We start from the raw sequence: 25808 nt of genomic DNA, 5'->3' as shown, positions 1-25808 counted from the left end.
TTATTCAAGAACACTGGAACAAAATAATAAATGTGAAATATACAAAACCAAAAATGTACCGTGTGGCCCAAACACCCACAAACCAAAAGTGAAACCCAGGCAACCTAAGTATGATTCTCAATCAGAGACAACTAACGACACCTGCCTCTGAGAACCATACTAGACCGAACACAAAAACCAACATAGAAAAACAAACAGACTGCCCACCCCAACTCACGCCCTGACCATACTAAAACAAAGAATAAAATAACAGAACCAGGGTCAGAACGTGACACATAGCCCATCTGTAAATAGCCCATCCAACTACCAACCTCATCCCCATATTGTTATTATTTACTTTTTTGCTCTTTTGCACACAAGTATTTCTACTTGCACATCAGCATCTGCACATCTATCACTCCAGTGTTAATTTGCTAAATTGTAATTACTTTGCTACTATGGCCTATTTATTGCCTTACCTCCTTACTATATTTGCACACACTGTATATAGATTTTTCTATTGTGTTATTGACTGTATTTCTGTTTATCCCATGTGTAACTCTGTGTTGTTTTTTTGTTGCACTGCTTTGCTTTATCTTGGCCAGGTCGCAGTTGTAAATGAGAACTTGTTCTCAAATGGCCTACTTGGTTAAATAAAGGTGAACATTTAAAAAAAAAGTTTTTTAATGATGGCCTACCCAGGTCAATCCCTAACAACGCTGGGCCAATTGTGCTCCGCCCTATGGAACCCCCAATCACGGCCAGTTGTGATACAGCCTGGAATTGAACCAGGGTCTGTATTGATGCCTCTAGCACAGAGATGCAGTGCCTTAGACCGCTCCACCACTCTTTAATGAGTAGGTGTCGGAGGATGGGAATAAATAAGAAATTATGAATATATAATAATGTAGTACAATACCTCTTCATTAAGGGTCTGTTATTCTTGGTACATTGGTCTCTATTTCATAATCATTCAAGCTCGGCCTTTTCGTTATCTGACACAACTGTAGGGCAGTATGATTCACTTTCATGTATGCCCAGTAGGTGGTAGTAAAATAGGAAAGTGTTTTCAAACTCGGTGGTAGTTTGGTCTTTTTGAGTTTCCGTATATGCAACCACAATAATATTCCACAATCCTCCTATACTCCTGTTAAGCATCCATGTAACCAACTACCGAAAGGTAAATATGTTTTATGTATTTATCTAAATATATGAGCTTTATAATATTGTCATTTGATGACAAGTTGGGTGTGTAGCTAACTATTCAAGCCATCTGTTTGCCAGCTATAACTAATCTAGTTAGTTAGCTAGTTAGCATAGGGCAATTCAATGTACTAGTGCTTAACCAAAGATGGTGCTAGTACCGTATAACAAAGAGTGTAGCTATAACGTTACGTGTTTGAAAACTGTAGGTATAAAACCCCATAAGGACCGACATGTGAAGTTTATAAGAGGATATTGGGTGTCAAATGAAAGTAAACAGTGTCTCTCTGTGTGTGGTCCTTCATAATAAAATGTAGCTGGGATATCTTGGTAGATCTATCCCTCTTAGGACATTTCGAATACAACACATCCACTTGATGGCTTTTGACTATGAAGAGGGTCTCTGATTGGCAGGAGAGGGACGTACAGTTGTGTGTCCTTTCTCAAATGCAGTTTTGAATGGGGAATCAATTGATTGTTATCATCTTGATACTAGTAGTTCTGTAATAAAAATGGATTCCATTGTATGGAATACAATTCCATCGTTCATTCCACTCATGTATTATTCACAGATTGTCACCATGCCACTGACAAATTATGAAAAGCAAAGGAGAAGGAGTATTATGAAGAGGTAAAGTAGAAACATAAAAATGAATATATGTTTGAGAAAATCACAGGCTAAAAGCCCAAGAAAATATATTTATTGCGTTGAGTTTTTATTAATTACCCTTTCAGATGTCCATACAAATTGCTAAGTTATTACCTTGATGAGAGCATAAATGACCTATTTCTTCCTCTTTGTACCTATTCAGGCTACATCATCATGAATAGAATTACATTAAAATCCATAAGTAGGGGCCTCCCGGGTGGCGCAGTGGTCTAAGGCACTGTGCCACCAGAAACTCTGGGTTCGAGCCCAGGCTCTGTCGCAGCCGGCCGCGACCGGGAGGTCCATGGGGCGACCCGACACACAATTGGCCTAGCGTCGTCCGGGTTAGGGAGGGTTTGGCCGGTAGGAATATCCTTGTCTCATCGCGCACTAGCGACTCCTGTGGCGGGCCGGGCGCAGTGCACGCTGACCAGGTCGCTAGTTGTATGGTGTTTCCTCCAGCACATTGGTGCGGCTGGCTTCCGGGTTCGATGTGCGCTGTGTTAATTAAGAAGCAGTGGTTGGTTGGGTTGTGTTTCGGAGGACGCATGGCTCTCGACCTTCTTCTCTCCCGAGCCCGTACGGGAGTTGTAGCGATGAGACAAGACAGTAACTACTAACAATTGGATACCATGAAAAAGGGGGTAAAAAATTAATAAATCCATAAGTATCCATCACTGTGTAGTACCTATCTGGTACCCAGGATGTTACCTGTGTTAATCCACTTCACTTAATGTAGTTTGATAATCAAACATTTTTTTCAAACTAAAGTTGGCTTTAAAGCAGACTGCCCATTCTTTCTGCAGACATCTTTGAATCAGAGCAGATATTTATTGAAGCCCATTCCCGCCACAGCAAATGAATACAAATTAATAAAATGCTTGGTAATATCTCAAAATGTTTAGATATAATGTCAAACATTTTAAGATACTAAATCTAACTCAAGAGTTTGAGATAGTTGACCGTTCTTATAGGATATGTTTCTTCATTTGTAACATTGTGTGGGAATTCCACAGATGTCCCCACAGGTCCCAGAGTGGTGGGTGGGGGGGGCTGTTTTCCTGGGGCCCAGAGTTTTTCCTGATCTGGTAGGCTAACCTAACAAGGTAAAACTCTGGACCCTAGTTGTAGGGTATGACATAGTAATAAATACACTGTAAAACGGTTTTAAATGGGCTATGGTGGACCAGATGTAATATATATATATATATATATATATATATATATACAATAACTGATTGGGCATTACAACTAACAGGGCTCTGAGCTTGATTTATGCATTTACATTTCACATTGCTTTTGGGTTGTAATCATATTTTAATGCTTGCATGAATATCACGCTGAATATATGTTCATGTCATTGTCACCAATCAACTGCATTACACTAAGAAATAATTCAAATTAAGATGCTAACGAATGCTAACCATAAGTTCATGTATCTGATGGTTATCTAGCATGCTAGCAGTGACTGCTACGTCCTAAATAAGTGTTTGCAGCAATAACAGCTCAATTTAATCTAAGCAACTGTCTTTAACAACAGTCCTAACAACATGTAGGGCTTTTAGAACATAACATGTATTAGAAAATGTACGGGCAAATCACTAGTCTCTCATGATTGAAGCCTGTATCATTGTTGCTAATATTAGCAATGCTAGCTAGCTAAGTAGCTAACCCATCTGCTGCATCTGAAATAGTGTTTTCAACAATAACAGCCAAATACAGCCTAGGCGACTGTCCGAGCAACCATCCAACAAAACTGTAGGCCTCTTGGAACTACACTGAACAAAAATATAAGTCCAACATGCAACAATTTCAAAGATTTTACTGAGTTACAGTTCATATAAAGAAATAAAATAAAATGTTAATTGTCACATGTGCCGTAATACAACCTTATACAGTGAAATGCTTACTTACAAGCCCTTAACCAACAATGCAGTTTTAAGAAAGATACCTAAAAAAGAAGAGCAGTGGCTTCTTCACTGGGAATGTGATGAAAGAAATAAAAGCTGAAATATATATTTCTCTCTACTATTATTCTGACGTTTCACTTTCTTAAAATAAAGTGGTTATCCTAACTGACCTAAAACAGGGAATTTTTACTAGGATTAAATGTAAGGAATTGTGAAAACTGAGTTTAAATGTGTTTGGCTAAGGTTTATGTAAACTTCCTACTTCAACTATATTCTACGTTGTAAAATAATTGTGAAGACATCAAAACTGAAATAACAGATATGGAATCATTTAGTAACCAAAATGTGTTTAAAATATCAAAATGTATTTTATATTTGAGATCCTTCAAAATAGCCACCCTTTGCCTTGATGACAGCTTTGCACAGTCTTGGCATGCTCTCAACCAGCTTCATAAGGTAGTCAGTCACCTGGAATGTCTTTCCATTAACAGGTGTGCCTTCTTAAAAGTTCATTTGTGGAATGTAATTCCTTCTTAATGTGTTTGAGCCAATCAATTGTGTTGTGACAAGGTTGGGGGGCGGTATACAGAAGATAGCCCTATTTGGTAAAAGACCAAGTCCTTTTTATGGCAAGAACAGATCAAATAAGCAAAGAGAAATGACAGTCCATCATTACTTTAAGACGTGAAGATCAGGAGGGGACTGAGCAGGAGGGGACTGAGCACGCACCCCTGAGGGGCCCCCGTGTTGAGGATCAGAGTAGTGTGTTGTTACCTACCCTTACCACCTGGGGGGCGCCCCGTCAGGAAGTCCAGGATCCAGTTGCAGAGAGAGGTGTTTAGTCCCAGAGTCCTTAGCTTATTGATGAGCTTTGAGAGCACTATGGTGTTGAACGCTGAGCTGTAGTCAGTGAATAGCATTCTCACATAGGTGTTCCTTTTGTCCAGGTGGGAAAGGGCAGTGCTGGGGTGCAATAGAGATGGCATCTTCGGTGGATCTGTTGGGGCGGTATACATATTGGAGTGGGTCTAGGTTTTCTGGGATAATGGTGTTGATGTGATCTATGACCAGCCTTTCAAAGCACTTCATGGCTACAGAGGGTGGGTGCTACGGGTTGGTAGTCATTTAGGCAGGTTACCTTAGTGTTCTCGTGCACAGGGACTATGGTGGTCTGCTTAAAACATGTTGGTATTACAGACTCGGACAGGGAGAGGTTGAAAATGTCAGTGAAGACACTTGCCAGTTGGTCAGCACATACTCGCAGTACACGTCCTGGTAATCCATCTGGTCCTGTAGCCTTGTGAATGTTGACCTGTCTAAAGGTCTTATGCACATCGGCTGCGGAGAGCGTGATCACACAATCTTCCGGAGCAGCTGGTGCTCTCATGCATGTTTCAGTGTTATTTGCCACGAAGTGACTTTAGAAGTAGTTTAGCTCGTCTGGAAGGCTTGTGTCACTTGGCAGCTCTCGGCTGTGCTTCCCTTTGTAGTAGAGGTCGGCCGTTTATGAATTCTCAATGCCGATACCGATTATTGGAGGACCAAAAACAGCAGATAACGATTAATCGGTTATCGATTTTTTTTTTAATTCATAAAATTTAAAAAAATTAAACGTTTTTATTTGTAATAATGACAATTACAACAATAATGAATTAACACTTATTTTAACTTAATATAATACATCAATAAAATCAATTTAGCCTCAAATAAATAATGAAACATGTTCAATTTGGTTTAAATAATGCAAAAACAAAGTGGATGGAGAAGAAAGTAAAAGTGCAATATGTGCCATGTAAGAATGCCAATGTTTAAGTTCCTTGCTCAGAACATATGAAAGCTGGTGGTTCCTTTTAACATGAGTCTTCAATATTCCCAGGTAAGAAGTTTTAGGTTTAGTTATTATAGGAATTATAGGACTATTTCTCTCTATACCATTTGTATTTCATATACCTTTGACTATTGGATGTTCTTATAGGCACTTTAGTATTGCCAGTGTAACAGTATAGCTTCCGTCCCTCTCCTCGCCACTACCTGGGCTCGAACCAGGAACACATTGACAACAGCCACCCTCAAAGCAGCGTTACCCAAGCAAGGGGAACAACTACTCCAAGTCTCAGTGAGTGACGTTTGAAACGCTATTAGCGCGCACCCTGCTAACTAGCTAGCCATTTCACATCGGTTACACCAGCCTGATATGCTTGAAGCATTGCGAAGAGCTGCTAGCAAAACGCACGACAGTGCTGTTTGAATGAATGCTTACGACCCTGCTGGTGCCTACCATCGCACAGTCAGACTGCTCTATCAAATTACAGACTTAATTATAACATAATAACACACAGAAATATGAGCCTTAGGTCAATATGGTCGAATCCGGAAACTATAATCTCAAAAACAAAACGTTTATTCTTTCAGTGAAATACCGAACCGTTCCATATTTTATCTAACGGGTGGCATCCATAAGTCTAAATATTCCTGTTACATTGCACAACCTTCAATATTATGTCATAATTACGTAACATTCTGGCAAATTAGTTCGCAACGAGCCAGGCGGACCAAACTGTTGCATACTCTGTGTGCAATGAACGCAAGAGAAGTGACACAATTTCACCTGGTTAATATTGCCTGCTAACCTGGATTTCTTTTAGCTAAATATGCAGGTTTAAAAATATATACTTCTGTGTGTTGATTTTAAGAAAGGCATTGATGTTCATGGTTAGGTGCACGTTGGAGCAACGACAGTCCTTTTTCGATGATTTATATGCAACACAGGACACGCTAGATAAACTAGTAATATCATCAACTATGTATAGTTAACTAGTGATTATGATTGATTGATTGATTGTTTTTTTATAAGATAAGTTTAATGCTAGCTAGTAACTTACCGTGGCTTCTTACTGCATTCGCGTAACAGGCCCCCTTAGAGCGTTGGACTAGTTAACCGTAAGGTTGCAAGAATGAATCCCTGAGCTGACAAGGTAAAAATCTGTCGTTCTGCCCCTGAACAAGGCAGTTAACCCACCGTTCCTAGGCCGTCATTGAAAATAAGAATGTGTTCTTAACTGACTTGGCCAGTTAAATAAATAAAAATAAAAAATCGGACAAATCGGCGTACAAAAATACAGATTTTCGATTGTTATGAAAACTTGAAATCGGCCATAATTAATCGCTCGACCTCTACTTTGTAGTCTGTAATGGTTTGCAAGCCTTGCCACATCCGACGAGCGTCAGAGCCGGTGTAGTACGATTCGATCTTAGTCCTGTATTGATGCTTTGCCTGTTTGATGGTACGTCGGCGGGCATAGCGGGAATTCTTATAAGCATCTCAGTTAGAGTCCCACTCCTTGAAAACGGCGGCTCTACTCTCTAGCTCATTGCGGATGTTGCCTGTAATCCATGGCTTATGGTTGGGGTATATATGTACAGTCACTGTGGGGATGATGTCATCGATGCACTTATTGATAGAGCCAGTGATTGATGTGGTGTACGCCTCAATGCCATTGGAAGAACCCCGGGAACATATTCCAGTCTGTTCTAGCAAAACAGTCCTGTAGTTTAGCATCTGCTTCATCTGACCACTTTTTAAAATGTATGTAGTCACTGGTGCTTCCTTTTTTGCTTGTAAGCAGGAGTCAGGAGGATTGAATTATGGTCAGATTTGCCAAATGGAGGGCGAGGGAGAGCTTTGTATGCGTCTCTGTGTGTGGAGTAAAGGTGGTCTAGAGTTTTTTTCCCTCTGGTTGCACATTTAATATGCTGGTAGAAATGAGGTAAAAACGGATGAAAGTTTCCCTGGAGCGCCACCTCTGGATGAGCGTTTTCCTGTTTGCTTATGGCCTTATACAGCTATTTGAGTGTCGTCTTAGTGCCAGCATCGGTTTGTGGTGATAAATAGACAGCTACAAAGAATATAGATGAAAACTCTCTAGGTAGATAGTTTGGTCTACAGCTTATCATACGATACTCTACCTCAGGCGAGCAAAACCTAGAGACTTCCTTAGATATCGTGCACCAGCTGTTGTTTACAAATATACATAGAACGCCACCCCTTGTTTTACCAGAGGCTACTGTTCTATCCTGCCAGTACAGTGTAATACCTGCCAGCTGTATGTTATTCATGTTGTTGTTCAGCCACGACTCGGTGAAACACAAGATATTACAGTTTTTAAAGTCGCATTTGTAGGATATACATGCTTTTAGTTCGTCCATTTTATTATCCAGCGATTGTACGTTGGCCAATAGTACCGATGGCACGGACTGATTAGCCACTCGTTGCCGGATCCTCACAAGGCACCTCATTCTCCTTCCGTGAAACCTTGGTCTCTTTCTCCTGCGAATGACGGGGATGAGGGCCTGTTCGGATGACTGGAGAATATCCCTCTCGTACGTCTCATTAAAGAATATTCTTAGTCCAATTCAAGGTGAGTAATCTGATGTCCGGAAGTTATTTTCAGTCATAAGAGACGGTAGCAGCAAAATTATGTACAAAATAAGTTACAAACAATGCAAAAAAAACAAACAAAATAGCACGGTTGGTTAAGAGCCCATAAAACGGCAGCCATCCCCCCCCAGGGCCATTATGCGAAATATATATAAAAAACTATTGAAATGGATTGATTAAGCCAGAATCTTCTGATTTCACATGACTGGGAATACAGATATGCATCTGTTGGTCAAAGATACTATCAAAAAAAAGTAGGGTTGTGGATCAGAAAACCATTCAGTATCTGGTGTGACCACCATTTTCCTCATGCAGCGTGACACATATCCTTCGCATAGAGTTAATCAGGCTGTTGTTTGTGGCCTGCGGAATGTTGTCCCACTCCTCTTCAATCGCCGTGCGAAGTTGCTGGATATTGGCGGGAACTGGAACACACTGTCGTACACGTCGATCCAGAGCATCCCAAATATGCTCAATGGGTGACATGTCTGGTGAGTATGCAGGCCATGGAATTGGGACATTTTCAGCTTCCAGGAATTGTGTACAGATCCTTGTGACATGGGGCCGAGCATTGTCATGCTGAAACATGAGCTGATGGCGTTGGATGAATGGCACAACAATGGGCCTTAGGAGCTACCCATACGTAGAATGTATGCACACATGACTGTAAGTCGCTTTGGATAAAAGCGTCTGCTAAATGGCATATATTATTATTATTATCTCGTCACGATATCTCTGTGCATTCAAATTTCCATTGATAAAATGCAATTGTGTTCGTTGACTGTAGCTTATGCCTGCCCATACCATATCCGCACTACCACCATGGGGCACTCTGTTCACAACGTTGACGTCCCTGCAGGATGCCAATTGCAAGCTCCCTCAAAACTTGAGACATCTGTGGCATTTTGTTGTGTGACAAAACTGCACATTTTCGAGTGTCCTTTTCTCGTCCCCAGAAACAAGCTGTGCCTGTGTAATGATCATGCTGTTTAATCAGCTTCTTGATATGCCACACCTGTCAGGTAAATGGATTATCTTTGCCTATGGAGAAATTATCACTAACAGGAATATAAACAAATTTGTGGACAACATTGGAGAGAAATATGCTTTTTGTGCATATGGAAAATTTCTGGGTTCTTTTATTTCACCTCATGAAACATGGGACCAAGTTGCGATTATTTTTTTTCAATGTAATAAAACGTATGAAGTTTACAAAAATATTGGCTATTTGTAAAGTGTGCAATAGTCGCCGGAGCTGCAACTTCAACTGTGATGGTGGGACTGGTTTTGCCGAATGGGATGTTTGAACAACATCAAAATTTTGGAGTAAAATGACTATAAATATCATTCTATTTAAAATATTTCCAGATGTTATTAGACATTAACAATCAGAGCAACATATAGCAAGGAGTTCCAATATGATCAAAAACTACAAATAGGTTATATAAATAAGCAATTTCACTAAACAGTCAATAGACGTGAAATCATGTCTATGTATTTTTGACTTATGTATTTTGACATGCGTATCTCAATACGTTTAGATAGTATCGACATTAAATGAAAAATTGATGGCAGAAATGGGCTTAAATAGATATTTAACCGTTTTTGGAAAACACAGGTCATGTAAAAACGGATATTCATAACGTCATTCTGTTGACAAACTGTGCATCTGCACAGTTATTTAACAAACCGTACAACTCTATGAACAAGGCTTACTTTTAACAGAACAATTTACAAAAACACATCTACTTAAAGTGGCACTCCAAACTTCTTTTCACCTCATTTAACACCTGATTTACTTGACTAAAGGCACATCTCAATAGGTGGTCCAGATATGTCATTACATAGTGGGGCCTTTGCTTTTTTGTTCTCCTTATTGTTCCTCAACCTTGGGGGGAGGCCGACGACGTCGCTGATTCCCATTAGACCAACTCCTTAAATGCCCTACTCCTTGAAGTTTGCGGTTGTGTCTAAAAATACTATTTTGCTAAACTTTCGACCCTTTAGTGCTGTATTTACAGTGCCTTAGGAAAGTTTTCAGACCCCTTGACTTTTTCCACATTTAGTTATTTTACAGCCTTGTTTTAAAATGGATACATAAAACAATTTCCTCATCAATCTACACACAATACCCCATAATGACAAAGCAAAAACAGTTTTTTATTTAATTGATTAAAAATAAAAAACAAATACCCTATTTACATAAGTATTCAGACCCTCAAAATTGGGCTCAGGTGCATCCTGTTTTCATTGATCATCCTTGAGATGTTTCTACAACTTGATTGGAGTCCACCTGTGGTAAATTCAATTGACACAATATAAGGTCACACAGTTGACAGTGCATGTCAGAGCAAAAACCAAGCCACGAGGTCGAAGGAATTGTCCATAGAGCTCAGAGACAGGATTGCGTTGAGGCACAGATCTGGGAAAGGTACCAAAACATTTCTGCAGTATTGAAGGTCCCCAAGAACACATTGCCCTCCATCATTCTTAAATAGAAAAGGTTTGGAATCGGGGGAGAAAGGCCTTGATCAAGGAGGTGACCAAGAAACCGATGGTCACTCTGACAGGGCTCCAGAGTTCCTCTGTTGAGATGGGAGAACCTTCCAGAAGGACAACCATTTCTGCAGCACTCCAGAAATCAGGCCTTTATGGTAGAGTTGTCCAGATGGAAGCCACTCCCCAGTAAAAGGCACATGACAGCCCGCTTGGAGTTTGCCAAAACGCACTAAAGGACTCTCAGACCATGAGAAACAATATTCTCTGGTCTGATGAAACCAAGATTGAACTCTTTGGCCTAATCCTGGTTTTGCTTTGTCATTATGGTGTATTGTTTGTAGATTGATGAGGGGGGAAAACAATTGAATCCATTTTAGAATAAGGCTGTAATGTAACAAAATGTGGAAAAAGTCAAGGGGTCTGAATAATTTCCAAATGCACTGTATACTTGGGATATCGCTTTTCAACACTAAAAGTAAAAAAATCACTGGAGCACATCTTTAAACTTTGCAATTAATTGTTTTTGTTTGACATACATTTCAAAGTGAAAAATCTCAATCTCAGCATAATTCCGTTACTATGGAATTTCCCTTTGCTTACGTCAACATCGGTGCCATTGTTGACTTTCATATGGACTTTGTTGAGCCTTTTGATCTTATTTAACATTTGGGTGGGTTGTTTTGTTATTGACAGGTCACGGGTCTGTTCATCATCTACTGAACATGGATCCAATGGATAAATATGGGACATATGAAAGCAGTGGTCAACCAGAAGAGGTTTTTGTATGTTAAACCGTATTTTATGCATTCTTCAAAGTGAGAAACAATTACATTTTACAATAGCTTAAACAATCGGCTATCCATTAACAAGTTTTATTGGTCAAGTTGAGTTTATTCACCAACCATGGTCTGTTCTAGGATCACTCACTACATTGGAGTGAGGTTAAAGAGGAGGCTGAAGAATGTCCGATTTCAGCTGTCTCGTTAGGAGTTGAAACATCCCAGGTTTGTCCAAAGGAGGACCCTGATGAACAAGATCCCTCCTTTGACACAGTTTCAGACATATATGGAGTTACAGAGCAAGAGCATGGACATAAAGGCATGACATATCTCAAAGTAAAGGTTTGTATCTACTCAACATTTTGCAAGCCCACTTACAAGCCCAGAGTTGTTGTTAGAATTATGTTTTTTTTGTGTCAGGTGCCGCCTTCTCCAGTCCCAGTCAAAGAGGAGTCTGAAGAATGCTCCCATCAGCCAGTAGATGAAGAGGAAGTTGCCTTAATTACAGTGAAGAAAGAAGAGAATGAAGACTGGTTGAAGTCAGAAGATGAGGATGTTGTGAAAGTGTCAGTGCCTTGGGAGCTGTTGGAAACATCACCATCATCATCATGCTCAGATGCAGAGGACAGTGAGATGGAAAGTGATAATGTGAAAGTGAGTTCAAGCATGTAATAACGTACTGAGTGAAATACACACTTTGAGATGTTTTGTAGGGTTAGCTTCTTGTAGGGTCAATTTAAACGTTTCTTCATTCCACAAGTTGTTTTGACTGTTTTGACACCCTACCTTCAAACCCCCGAGCTGACAAGGTACAAATCTGTCGTTCTGCCCCTGAACAGGCAGTTAACCCACTGTTCCCAGGCCGTCATTGAAAATAAGAATATGTTCTTAACTGACTTGCCTGGTTAAATAAAGGTATATATATTTTAAAAAAAAAGCTGTGTACCCCAATCCACAAACCTAGCTCTTGGGCCAAGTTAGTATTTCCCCAATTCTTGAAGGTAACTGACTTTCTGACTGAACTGTATCCGCTTCTCTGTTTCAGAAGGACTGTGAAAACCATGAGAGTGACATTTCACGAGGTTTAATGATTGAAGATTGTAGCAGGATTGATCCAGGGATGACGCCAGATACAGATATGAAAGCTAATGCTGTCGATTTCAGTGAGTACCATTGGTGGGGTGGGTTGCAGTTGTGGTGTAGATATAGCTGCGGGAAGTAGTCTGGGGGTGGGGGTGGGGGTGCTGTGATTGTTTTGCAGTGGGGGGGGGCGCAGAATTCTTGGGGGGGGCCAATGCTGAAGACGTCAGGGTTCCCAAAAATGTTCAATCAAGGCACCCCTTTCAGCATTGGGGAACATCCTTTTACATCAACCTAAAACCCCAAACATCAAGCAATGCAAATGTAGAAGCACGGTGGCTAGGAAAAACTCCCTAGAAATGCAAGAACATAGGAAGATGCCTGGAGAGGAACCAGGCTATGAGGGGTGGCCAGTCCTCTTCTGGCTGTGCCAGGTGGTGATTATAACAGAACATGGCCAAGATGTTTAAATGTTCATAGATGACCAGCAGGATCAAATAATAATAATCACAGTGGTTGTAGAGGGTGCAACAGGTCAGCACCTCAGGAGTAAATGTCAGTTGGTTTTTCATAGCCGAGCATTCAGAGACAGCAGGTGCGGTAGAGAGAGACGAAAACAGCGGGTCCTGGACAAGGTAGCACGTCCGGTGAACAGGTCAGGGTTCCATAGGCACGCAGGCAGAACAGTTGAAACTGGAGCAGCAGCACGACCAGGTGGACTGGGGACAGCAAGGAGATATCAGGCCAGGTAGTCCTGAGGAATGGTCCTAGGGCTCAGGTCCACCGGGAGGAGAGGGAGAGAATTATAGCATACTTAGGATAAGGACACAGGATAAGACAGGAAAAATACTCCAGATATAACAGACTGACCCTAGAACCCCGACACAAACTATTGCGGCCCTGTCAGACGATACCCCCTAACCCGGCCAACCAGGCAGGATATAACCCCAACCACATTGCCAAAGCACAGCCCACACACCTCTAGAGTGATATCTTCAAATCACCAACTTACTACCCTGAGACAAGGCTGAGTATAGCCCACGAAGATCTCCCCCATGGTACGAACCCGAGGGGGGCGCCAACCCGGACAGGAAGATCATGTCAGTGACTCAACCCACTCAAGTGATGCACCCCTCCTAGAGACGGCATGGAAGAGCACCAGTAAGCCAGTGACTCAGCCCCCATAATAGGGTTAGAGGCAGAGAATCCCAGAGGAGAGAGGGGAACTGGCTAGGCATAGACAGCAAGGGTGGTTTGTCACTCCAGTGCCTTTCCGTTCACCTTCACACCCCTGGGCCAGACTACACTCAATCATAGGATCTACTGAAGAGATGAGCCTTCAATAAAGACCTAAAGGTCGAGGCTGAGACTGCTTCTCTCACATGGATAGGCAGACCATTCCATAAAAATGGAGCTCTATAGGAGAAAGCCCTGCCTCCAGCTGTTTGCTTACAAATTCTAGGGACAATAAAGAGTCCTGTGTCTTGTGACCGTACGGTATGTGTCTTTATGTCCAGCATGACCAAATCGGAAAGATAGGTAGGAGCAAGCCCATGTAATCCTTTGTAGGTTATCAGTAAAACCTTGAAATCAGCCCTCGCCTTAACAGGAATCCAGTGTAGAGAGGCTAGCACTGGAGTAATATGATCACATTGTTTGGTTCAAGTCAAGATTCTAGCAGCCGTGTTTAGCACTAGCTGAAATGTATTTAATGCTTTATCCTGGTACCCGGAAAATAGAGCATTACAGTAGTCTAATCTAGAAGTGACAAAAGCATGGATTAACTTTTCTTCCGTCATTTTTGGACAGAAAATTTCAGATTTTTGTAATGTTACGTAGATGGAAAAAAGCTTTCTTTTGAAATAGCCTTGATATGTTCGTCAAAAGAGAGATCGTGGTCCAGAGTAACGCAGAGGTCCTTCACAGTTTTATTTGAGATGACTGTACAACCATCAAGATTAGTTGTCAGATCCAACAGAACATCTCTTTGTTTCTTGGGACCGAGAACTAGCATCTCTGTTTTGTCCGAGTTTAAACGTAAAAGATTTGCTGCCATCCACTTCCTAATGTCTGAATAACAAGCTTCCAGTGAGGCCAATTTTGGGACTTCACCATGGTTCATCGAAATGTACAGCTTTGTATCATCCTCATAGCAGTGAAAGTTAACATTATGTTTCCGAATTACATCACCAAGAGGTCAAATATATAGTGAAAACATTAGTGGACCTAAAGCAGAACCTTGAGGAACACCGAAACGTACAATTGATTTGTCAGAGGACAAACCATCCACAGAGACAAACTGATATCTTTCCGCAGAAAATATCTAAACCAGGCCAGAACTTGTTCGTGTAGAACAATTTGGGTTTCCAATCTCTCCAAAAGAATGTGGTGATCGATGGTGACAATCGGGCAACAACTCTTACAATTTCAACTATTGAATCCTGCAAGATAATGTTCTTAATTATTTAACCTCTTGCTCCTACCTGACACGCAGGCGTCCCATCTAGACATCTGGAAATGCAAATGCGCTACGCTAAATGCTAATAGTACTAGTTAAAACTCAAACGTTCATTAAAATACACATGCAGGGTATTGAATTAAAGCTACACTTGTTGTGAATCCAGGCAACAAGTCAGATTTTTAAAATGCTTTTCAGCGAAAGCATGAGAAGATATTATCTGATAGCATGTAACACCCCAAAAGACCCGCATGGGACGTAAACAAAATAATTAGCATAGTCGTCGCTACACAAACCGCACAAATAAAATATAAAACATTCATTACCTTTGACCATCTTCTTTGTTGGCACTCCTAGATGTCCCATAATCACTATTGGGTCTTTTTTTCGATTAAATCGGTCCATATATAGCCTAGATATCGATCTATGAATACTGTGTGATAAATGAAAAAAAATAGCGTAACGTCATTTTTTTTAATTAAAAAAGTCGACGATAAACTTTCACAAAACACTTCGAAATACTTTTGTAATGCAACTTTAGGTATTAGTACACGTTAATAAGCGACCAAATTGATCACGAGGCGATGTATATTCTTTAGCTGTCCGTCTGGAAATAATGTCCGGGTAAATCTCAACCAAAATATCCGGTCGGAGACCGGAAAAACTGCGCTGCCTTGCGTCTGTTTGACCAATAAACAAATAGTAGGCAAATGACAAGACTCTAGACATCGTGTGGAAGCTGTAGGTATTGCAACCTCAGCCCCATTAAATGTGGTTCACCTTTATCAATGGGTTCAAGTCGCGCATGGATATATTTTTCCATTTTCAGTGATCAGATTTCCCTGCACTTTTCGATGAAACGCACGTTCTGTTATAGTCACAGCCGTGATTTAACCAGTTTTATAAACGTCTGAGTGTTTTCTATCCACACATACTAATCATATGCATATACTATATTCCTGGCATGAGCAGCAGGGCGCTGAAATGTTGCGCGATTTTTAACAGAATGTTCGAAAAAGTAGTGGGTAGGAGTAACAGGTTAAACTACCTTTTTTGCCAAAGCAGAGATGCTGAATAGTTGTTTTGCCTGCATTACAGATGTTATTTGGTCCGCTAATACTAGTAAAAGGCCCAGTGCACTACTTTTGTGGGGGGGGGGGTTCTTCTAAAAATAAGCTTTTTCTGTATTAATACGATTTTTTTCAGATTTTTTTAAGGGGTTGCTGCAGCACCTTCAGCATCCCTACTTTCTGCTTCTATGGGTATAGAGATAAAATAATGTGTTACATGTACAGAACACGTGGCACGTTTCATAGCTCAATAACTATGGTTCTATTTTTGATGTTTTTTTCTCTTTCCTTTAGGTGAATCTAAAGGGGGGTCCTCCTTCTACCCATGCCCCCATTGTACACTTGGTTTCACCATAGAACGTTTTTTCCATGGGCATCTCAAGAGGGCCCACCCCGAAGAGTACATCGCTCTGCTGAAGTCTGGGGAAATAATAGCAACAAAAAAAAAGTGTTCACAGCTGCCCCCAGCCACATGCCCACAATGTGGCAAGAGCTTCTCCAATAAATATGTTATGGAAAAGCATCAGAGGAGTCACACAGGAGAGAAGCCATATCACTGTGCAGACTGTGGGAAGAGCTATGTCTTTGCTGATTCACTCAAAAAACATAAAAAAAGATGTGGGAAAGGATTCCGAAGACAAACCCAACTGACCAGCCATGAAACGATCCCCACAGGAGAGAGACCATATAAATGCTCTCAGTGTGGAAAAGGATACCGAACACCAGCCAGTCTAAAAGCACACCAGAAAACCCACCCAGGAGAAAAGCCTTATCAGTGTTCTCAGTGTGACAAATGTTTTGGCTTTTCCAGAGACCTTAAGAGACACAGATGGACTCACACTAGTGAGAGACCATATACATGCTTTGAGTGTGGCAAAGGATTTGTCGAACAAACCCAACTGACTAGCCATGAGCTTATCCACACAGGAGAGAGACCGTATAAATGCTCTCAGTGTGCAAAAGGATACCGAAGACCAGCCCATCTAAAAAGACATAAAATGACCCACACCTCATGATTGCCTCCGGGGTAAAAAGTCATTCTACTGGCTGGAAGATTTGATAACTTGGAACTTTGATATTCCCGTAGTATATATGTTATGTAAAGTTCAACAATATATTTAAATATTTGCTACATCGAAAATTATATATATTCAATATTTATGTTTTAAAATATTTATAAATTAAAAGGTTTGCTGTGTCTGTCAGCGTAGTGTCCAGAACATGGAGGTGCTACCAGGACACAGGCCAGTACATCAAGAGACGTGGAGGAGGCCGTAGGAGGGCAACAACCCAGCAGCAGGACCGCTACCTCCGCCTTTGTGCAAGGAGGAGCAGGAGGAGCACTGCCAGAGCCCTGCAAAATGACCCCCAGCAGGCCACAAATGTGCATGTGTCTGCTCAAACGGTCAGAAACAGACTCCATGAGGGTGGTATGAGGGCCCGACGTCCACAGGTGGGGGTTGTGCTTACAGCCCAACACCGTGCAGGACGTTTGGCATTTGCCAGAGAACACCAAGTTTGGTAAATTCACCACTGGCGCCCTGTGCTTTTCACAGATGAAAGCAGGTTCACACTGAGCACATGTGACAGTCTGGAGACGCCATGGAGAACGTTCTGCTGCCTGCAACAACCTCCAGCATGACCAGTTTGGCGGTGGGTCAGTCATGGTGTGGGATGGCATTTCTTTGGGGGGCCGCACAGCCCTCCATGTGCTCGCCAGAGGTGGCCTGACTGCCATTAGGTACCGAGATCAGATCCTCAGACCCCTTGTGAGACCATATGCTGGTGCGGTTGGCCCTGGGTTCCTCCTAATGCAAGACAATGCTAGACCTCATGTGGCTGGAGTGTGTCAGCAGTTCCTGCAAGAGGAAGGCATTGATGCTATGGACTGGCCCGCCCGTTCCCCAGACCTGAATCCAATTGAGCACATATAATAATATAATATATGCCATTTAGCAGACGTTTTTATCCAAAGCGACTTACAGTCATGTGTGCATACATTCTACGTATGGGTGGTCCCGGGGATCGAACCCACTACCCTGGCGTTACAAGCGCCATGCTCTACCAACTGAGCAATGTTCTCAGCAATGTTCTCACATGTTGTCACGTGTAGTTTCATATTATAACATTGCTTCACATGTTGGACATGTTATCACATTAACTTCACATGTGATCACACAAGAACTCACTTGTTCACATGTGGAATGCATTATTTTTTTCCATAATGGACACCACAAACATTCAATTGTTTAGTCCAGATGTTGTTTAGTTTTCTATTGTTTAGTTGAGAAGTGCCATATTTTTATTATTTCTGCTGCACAAAATGTTAAACATGGCAATGTTGTTCTCATGTTCTCAATAAAGGCTTTTAATATTTCATTGCATGTCATGATTGATGAATCTTTTTCAAACTGTTACATTTCACCGCAAACCCTATTACAACTGATCCCTTAAGTGGGGTATATTGTAACATTTCACTCCTTATATCTGAGACAGTCACAACTTGTCTGTTTGATTCAGAGACACAATACCTATACCAATTTGTAGCAGAGCCTTTTTAACAAAGCCTTTTTAATTCTATGTGCTGTGCATTTTGCTAAGATATTTGGATCACAACACTGTAGTGTAAGGGGCCTCCAGTTTTTAGATAGACTGGCTCTTTAAACTTACCACACCTGGGTCCAGATTCAGTAATAGTGAAATCAAACCTTCTTGATGAGTACCTGATAGTTTACAACTTTTATAGGAGTGGTTAAAACATGCTAATAGTGGATATTTGAGTAGATCAAAAAAGGTTTAATATACCTCAACTGTTATGCTATCCAGCCCTGGAATCTTCCCTATAGCCTAAAGGCTTTAATTGCATCAAGATGTTTTTCTGTATAGCTGTTCATTTTACACTATACTTATTCAAAGAATACTTACAATTAACTTCAGTTAGTGGAACTGGAGGAGACTGAAAAGAGAATGTATGCTTAAAGTACTTTGCATCCTCTTTCAAAATATCATTTGGTGAATCAAGGATGACTCCATTTGTAACAAGTAAATACTTTTTCCTAGCATTTCTATTAATTTTTCTAAATGTTTCATCCAATTCGCTTTATTTTTATAATACATTTACTGTTATTTCTTATTTCCTTTATTAATATGAAGTCCTTTTACCTACAGTCGTGGCCAAAAGTTTTGAGAATGACACAAATATTAATTTCCACAAAGTTTGCTGCTTCAGTGTCTTTAGATATTTTTGTCAGATGTTACTATGGAACACTGAAGTATAATTACAAGCATTTCATAAGTGTCAAAGGCTTTTATTGACAATTACATGAAGTTGATGCAAATAGTCAATATTTGCAATGTTGACCCTTCTTTTTCAAGACCTCTGCAATCTGCCCTGGCATGCTGTCAATTAACTTCTGGGCCACATCCTGACTGATGGCAGCCCATTCTTGCATATTCAATGCTTGGACTTTGTCAGAATTTATGAGTTTTTGTTTGTCCACCCGCCTCTTGAGGATTGACCATAAGTTCTCAATGGGATTAAGATCTGGGGAGTTTCCGGGCCATGGACCCAAAATATCTATGTTTTGTTCCCTGAGCCACTTAGTTATCACTTTTGCCTTATGGCAAGGTGCTCCATCATGCTGGAAAAGGCATTGTTCGTCACCAAACTGTTCCTGGATGGTTGGGAGAAGTTGCTCTCGGAGCATGTGTTGGTACCATTCTTTATTCATGGCTGTGTTCTTGGGCAAAAGTGTGAGTCAGCCCACTTCCTTGGCTGAGAAGCAACCCCACACATGAATGGTCTCAGGATGCTTTACTGTTGGCATGACACAGGACTGATGGTAGCGCTCACCTTGTCTTCGGACAATCTTTTTTTCCGGATGCCCCAAACAATCGGAAAGGGGATTCATCAGAGAAAATGACTTTACCCCAGTCCTCAGCAGTCCAATCCCTGTACCTTTTGCAGAATATCAGTCTGTCTCTGATGTTTTTCCTGGAGAGAAGTGGCTTCTTTGCTGCCCTTCTTGACACCAGGCCATCCTCGAAAAGGCTTCGCCTCACTGTGTGTGCAGATGCACTCACACCTGCCTGCTGCCATTCCTGAGCAAGCTCTGTACTGGTGGTGCCCCGATCCCACAGCTGAATCAACTTTAGGAAACGGTCCTGGCCCTTGCTGGACTTTCTTGGGCACCCTGAAGCCTTCTTCACAACAACTGAACAGCTCTCCTTGAGGTTCTTGATGATCCGATAAATGGTTGATTTAGGTGCAATCTTACTGGCAGCAATATCCTTGCCTGTGAAGCCCTTTTCGTGCAAAGCAATGATGACGGCCCGTGTTTCCTTGCAGGTAACCATGGTTGACAGAGGAAGAACAATGATTCCAAGGACCACCCTCCTTTTGAAGCTTCCAGTCTGTTATTCGAACTCAATCAGCATGACAGAGTGATCTCCAGCCTTGTCCTCGTCAACACTCACATCTGTGTTAACGAGATAATCACTGACATGATGTCAGCTGGTCCTTTTGTGGCAGGAAATGCAGTGGAAATTTTTGGGGACACGTAAAATGTCTGCCTTCTTCTATAGCGCCACTTTAGGGTACGTGTTTCTTCTGCTCCAGAGTCCAATGGCGACGAGGTTTACACCTCTCCAGCCAACGCTTGTCATTGCTCATGGGGATCTTAGGCTTGTGTGCGGCTGCTCAGCCATGAAAACCCATTTCATGAAGCTCCCGACGAACAGTTCTTGTGCTGATGTTGCTTCCAGAGGCAGTTTGGAACTCGGTAGTGAATGTTGCAACCGAGGACAGACGATTTTAACGCTCTATGCACTTCAGCACTCGCCGGTCCCGTTCTGTGAGCTTGTGTGGCCTACCACTTCGCGGCTGAGCCTTTGTTGCTCCTAGATGTTTCCACTTCACAATAACAGCCCTTACAGTTGACTGGGGCAGCCTTAGCAGGGCAGAAATTTTACGAACTGACTTGTTGGAAAGGGGGCATCCTATGATGTTGCCACATTGAAAGTCACTGAGCTCTTCAGTAAGGCCATTCTACTGTCAATGTTTGTCGATGGAGATTGCATGGCTGTGTGCTTGTCAGCAACGGGTGTGGCTGAAATAGCCAAATCTCCTAATTTGAAGGGGTGATCACATACTTTTATGTTTTAGAACACCTCATTCAAGGGTTTTTCTTTATTTTTTACTATTTTCTACATTGTAGAATAATAGTGAAGACATCAAAATGATGAAATAACACATATGGAATCATGTAGAAACCAAAAATGTGTTAATCAAAATATATTTTATATTTGAGATTCTTCAAATAGCCACCCTTTGCCTTGACAGCTTTGCACACTCTTGCAATTCTCTCAGCCATCTCAATTTGGTTGAGTTTCGGGGATTGTATAGGCCAGGTCATCTGATGCAGCACTCCATCACTCTCCTTCTTGTTAAAATAGCCCTTACACAGCCTGGAGGTGTTTTGGGTCATTGTCCTGTTGAAAAACAAATGATAGTCCCACTAAGCTCAAAGCAGATGGGATGGCGTATCGCTGCAGAATGCTGTAGTAGCCATGCTGGTTAAGTGTGCCTTGAATTCTAAATAAATCACAGACCGTGTCACCAGCAAAGCACCCCCACACCATAACACCTCCTCCTCCATGTTTCACGGTGGGAAATACACATGTGGGAAATACACAACCCTCCAAATTGTCTTATACTCCCCTATCATCTTGGCGATCTCACTGCAGAGTTACAGGTCAGGGAGTCAAAGGGCTAATCCTTAGGGAGAAATCCTGACCATCCAGCAGACCCAATCTGGTAAGATTTGTTATTGAAGCAAGACAGACAAAGAAAACAAGAGTAATACACATATATCACTCGAGGTGGGGAAAACTTCAATTATTCTGGAGTAACTGTCAACCATTACCAACATCTCTTTTTTTCCTTTTACAGGCAGGCATCTGGAGAAAATGTATTTGAATATTTATATAAGGGCACCAGGGGACTGGTAATTCCCCATTTGGACACATGACTCACATGATCACAGAAATTGATTTATAGAACAGCACATGAATAGAACACTGAAATTAGTTATAAGAAAAGCATGTATAAAATGTCCATGACAGTGTAGAAATATAATAATGTGTTTCATTGCTCATTATCTATGGGTCTATAATGAAGTAAACTGTAATTCATTTGATAAGTTCTGTCTTTCCTTTAGGTGGCTTTTAAGAGGTGACCTTCTACTCCTGCCCCCATTGTGCAATCGGCTTCACCATAGAACGTTTTTCCCACGGACACCTGAAGAGGGACCACCCTAAAGATTACATCGCAATGCTGAAGACTGGGAAAATCAAAGCCTATAAAAGAGGGAGTTTACGGGTGACCCCAGCCACATGCCCGCAATGTGGCAAGAGCTTCACCAATAAATACGTTATGCAAACGCATCAGAGGACTCATGCAGGGAAGAAATCTCATCACTGTGCAGACTGTGGGAAGAGCTTTGTCTATGCTGATGCACTTAAAAGACACAGATGGACTCACGCTGGGGAGAGCATATAAATGCTCGAGTGGGGAAAAGATTCAATCAGGACGGAACTTAAAACGTCACCAACTATTCTGTAGAAGTACAAATATGATCTTTAGTGTGTATGTGTCAGAGAATGGCAATAAATAACGTTCTGAATATATAACTAGATGGTAATTGTACATGGAGTACAAATTATGGGACTTGCTTTCACTCTTTAAAATTACTTTTTGTGGTAGGTATTTAAAAAGTTTTACTTTAGTATTTAAAGCAAAGCAGTTTAAAGTATGTATGGTTTATAAAAACATTATAGTAGTGATACTGTCTGCAGTAGTAATGGTGGTGACTAGTTATAGTTGAAAAAGTAGGTAGATGAAAAGTTTGAATAGCCTGAACATATTCAAGTCCGTTTGTTGTATCAAGCTTGAACGGTTTAAGAGTTACTGTTGGTGTTGTTTTTAATGGAAATGTATATAGTGATAGATGATTCAGAAAAAAAAATAAGAATTTGAAGTTAGGACATCGTGAACATGTGAAAGTTGGTTTGGTGGCTTCAGCTCGAATGGTTCAAGAAAGAATGTTACTGAGTTATTTTACGCAAATGTATATAGTTCTAGTTGATACAAATTCTAAATAATTTGAAGTTAGGATAGTCTGAACATGTGAAAGTTGGTTTGGTGTATGTAGCTGGAATGATTTAAGAGTTACTGTTGGTGGGTTATATTATGCAAATGTATATAGTTATAATTTATAGCGCAGATCAGAGCTAGACCAGATCTAGTGCAATGCAGAGCTAGCTAGCTATGCCCAGGACCAGAGCTGAACCAGAGCTAGTGCAGACCAGAGCAGTTGTTGTGGTCACAGTAGTGCTCAGTAGTTTTGTGCACAGTAGTTGTGGTTCAATAGTTGTGGTCAGTAGTTGTGTAGTTCTGGTCTAATTATGGTGGTTAGTATTTATGGTTAATAGTTGTGTGGTTAATAGTTGTGTGTTCAGAAGTTGTGTGGTTGTGGTCAGTAGTTGTGTTGTTGTGGTCACTAGATATGGTAAGCAGTTGTGTGGTTGTGGTCAGAAGTTGTGTGGTTGTGGTAAATAATTGTGGTCAGTAGTTGTCAGTATATATGGTCAATAGTTATGGCTAGGTGCTTGTGGTCAGTAATTGTGGTGGTCAGTAGTTATGGTGATTTAGATGTGTGGTCAGTAGTTGAGTGGTCAGTAGTTGTGTGGTCTTGGTCCGTAGTTGTGTGGTTGTGGTCACTAGATGTGGCCAGCAGTTCTGTGGTTGTGGTCAGATATTGTGTGGTTGTGGTCAGTAGTTGTGTGGTCTGTAGTTATAAGGTCAAACATTGAGTGGTTCTGGTCAGAAATTATGTGGTAGTGGGCAGTAGTTGAGTGGTCAAAAGTTGTGGCATTGTGGTCAGTAGTTGAGTGATCAAAGGTCCTCAAATGTGGTCAGTAGTTATGTGGTCAAAAGGTGTGTGCTTGTGGTCAGGAGTTTTGTGGTTGTGGTCAGAAGTTGTGTGGTTGGTCAGAAGTTGTGTGGTTGTGGTTAGGAGTTGTGTGGTTGTGGTTGTGGTCAGTAGGTTTATGGTTGTGGTCAGTAGTTGTGTGGTCAGAAGTTGTGTGGTTGTGGTCAGTAGTTGAGATCAGTTGAGTAGTCAGTAATTGTGATCAGTAGTTGTGGATAGGTGCTTGTGGTCAGTAATTGTGGTGGTCGGTAGTTATGTTGATTTAGATGTGTGATCAGTAGTTGTTTGTTCAGAACACTTGTGTGGTTGTGTACAGTAGTTGTGTGTTTGTGGTCAGAATTTGTGTGGTTATGGTCAGTGGTTGTTTGGCATTGTTCCCCAAATGTGGTCAGAAGTTGTGTGGCTGTGGTCAGTAGTTGTGTGGTCAAAAGGTTTGTGCTTGTAGTCAGTTTTGTGCTTGTGGTCCGAAGTTTTGTGGTAAGTAGTTGTGTGGCTGTGGTCACTCGATGTGGTCAGCAGTTGTGTGGTTGTGGTCAGAAGTTGTGTGGTCAGTAGTTATGTTGTCAAAAGTTGTGTGTTTGTCAGTAGTTTTGTAGGTGTGGTTTTGGTTGTGCGGTGTGGTTTTGGTCTGTATTTTTGTGCTTGTGGTGAGAGGTTTTGTGGTTGTGGTCAGAAGGTCTGGAGTTGTGGTCAGTAGTTGTGATGTGGTCATGGTTTTAATCAATTTTGTAAAACCTGCCTTGGCATGCTCCTATTCACACCATGTTGGCCATGGTGCTGTTGGTGATTGTTGTTTTGGCTGCAGTGAACATCTATAGATCTGGGAATAGTAAGTGCTGTCCTCCTTCAACTTTAGAAAGTGTCTTTCTCCTACAAAATAAATTAATCAAATAAATATGTTTTGAACATACTCTTTTTCATGTGTTACCCTGACAAAATCATCACTGTTACAAAGCTACTCCCTCCCTCTCTCTCTCTTCTCTCCTGTCAGATATCAGACCTGTGGAAGGAGAGATGTCGGAGCTAGTGATAAATCAAGATATATATCAAATAATTATGTAAGTTTGCTTTAATGTCAACCAAAATACTTCTACAGTAAATGAATTGTAGCAATAGCATACAGTAAGCTAGAGAACAGATTAATAAAATACAAGAAGCATAACACAATTTCTTCTGTTGTGGCTGCAAAATCATGAAAAACCATTCAAATTAATTGTCATCATTTGAGCACATATACAGTAAATAGAAATCACGTGTAATTAGCTAACATTACAAAACAAATCAATTACTGAATTAAAAGTACAGGAAAAAGCAATGTGACTCCAAACATGTTGTACATAAACATACATCTTCAGGTAAGATGTGTATCTTTATAACAGAACTGAAGAGCTATAAACATTTGAATATAATTTCGGTAAGGTGTCTTCCATAGACCTGACATACTGGAGATGATATGGATCACCAGGCAGACTGCACCCTGAGGGGGGTAAAATTATTAAAATGACACACATTGTCATGTTCCATTAATTTTGTACATTTAAATGAGGAATAAATAAAAATGCAGAGACATGTTGATTTACCTGTTTCTTGTGTCCCTTATAGTTATTTCCTGTTTGTGTCTGCAAAGACATGAATAGTGTGTTCAATTTCACTTAAATAAGTCCATACTATCGTTCAAAAGTTTGGGGTCACTTAGAAATGTCCTTGTTTTTGAAAGAAAACCTTTTTTTTGTCCATTAAAATAACATAAAA

General features: G+C 41.0%; 1 protein-coding gene across 7 annotated transcripts; it reads left to right on the top strand.

Annotated features, from left to right (window-relative positions):
• Window positions 1-727: 727 nt before the first annotated feature.
• Window positions 728-25808, top strand: LOC118391595 (zinc finger protein 3 homolog). Of its 7 annotated transcripts, XM_052458592.1 has the most exons (8): window positions 728-1159; window positions 1755-1813; window positions 11372-11454; window positions 11596-11799; window positions 11878-12111; window positions 12506-12620; window positions 16360-16440; window positions 22362-25808. In XM_052458592.1, exons 3-8 carry the CDS (start codon window positions 11401-11403, stop codon window positions 22622-22624), a joined length of 951 nt encoding a protein of 316 aa, XP_052314552.1. In that variant the 5' UTR covers window positions 728-1159; window positions 1755-1813; window positions 11372-11400; the 3' UTR covers window positions 22625-25808. The 7 variants fall into 7 exon arrangements, with proteins under 7 accessions (XP_052314552.1, XP_035639027.1, XP_035639021.1 ...); XM_035783134.2 differs by lacking the exon at window positions 22362-25808 and having other exon boundaries at window positions 12503-12620; window positions 16360-18444; XM_035783128.2 differs by lacking the exon at window positions 22362-25808 and having other exon boundaries at window positions 11372-11460; window positions 16360-18444.

The sequence above is a fragment of the Oncorhynchus keta genome, chromosome 1 (genome assembly GCF_023373465.1).
Source record: "Oncorhynchus keta strain PuntledgeMale-10-30-2019 chromosome 1, Oket_V2, whole genome shotgun sequence".
NCBI classification, from domain to species: Eukaryota; Metazoa; Chordata; class Actinopteri; order Salmoniformes; family Salmonidae; genus Oncorhynchus; species Oncorhynchus keta.
Note: the sequence above shows the minus strand (reverse complement) of the source record. Positions and strands in the feature narration are given on the sequence as shown.

What these genes read in the sequence shown, in the direction of transcription:
- LOC118391595 (XM_035783120.2), top strand. Translation starts at nt 11,401, where the DNA reads ATGGATCCAATGGATAAATATGGGACATATGAAAGCAGTGGTCAACCA. An exon ending in TGACATATCTCAAAGTAAAG is followed by an intron (nt 11,800 to 11,877) that starts GTTTGTATCTAC and finishes TTTTTGTGTCAG; the next exon opens with GTGCCGCCTTCTCCAGTCCC. An exon ending in AGCTAATGCTGTCGATTTCA is followed by an intron (nt 12,621 to 16,359) that starts GTGAGTACCATT and finishes TCTTTCCTTTAG; the next exon opens with GTGAATCTAAAGGGGGGTCC.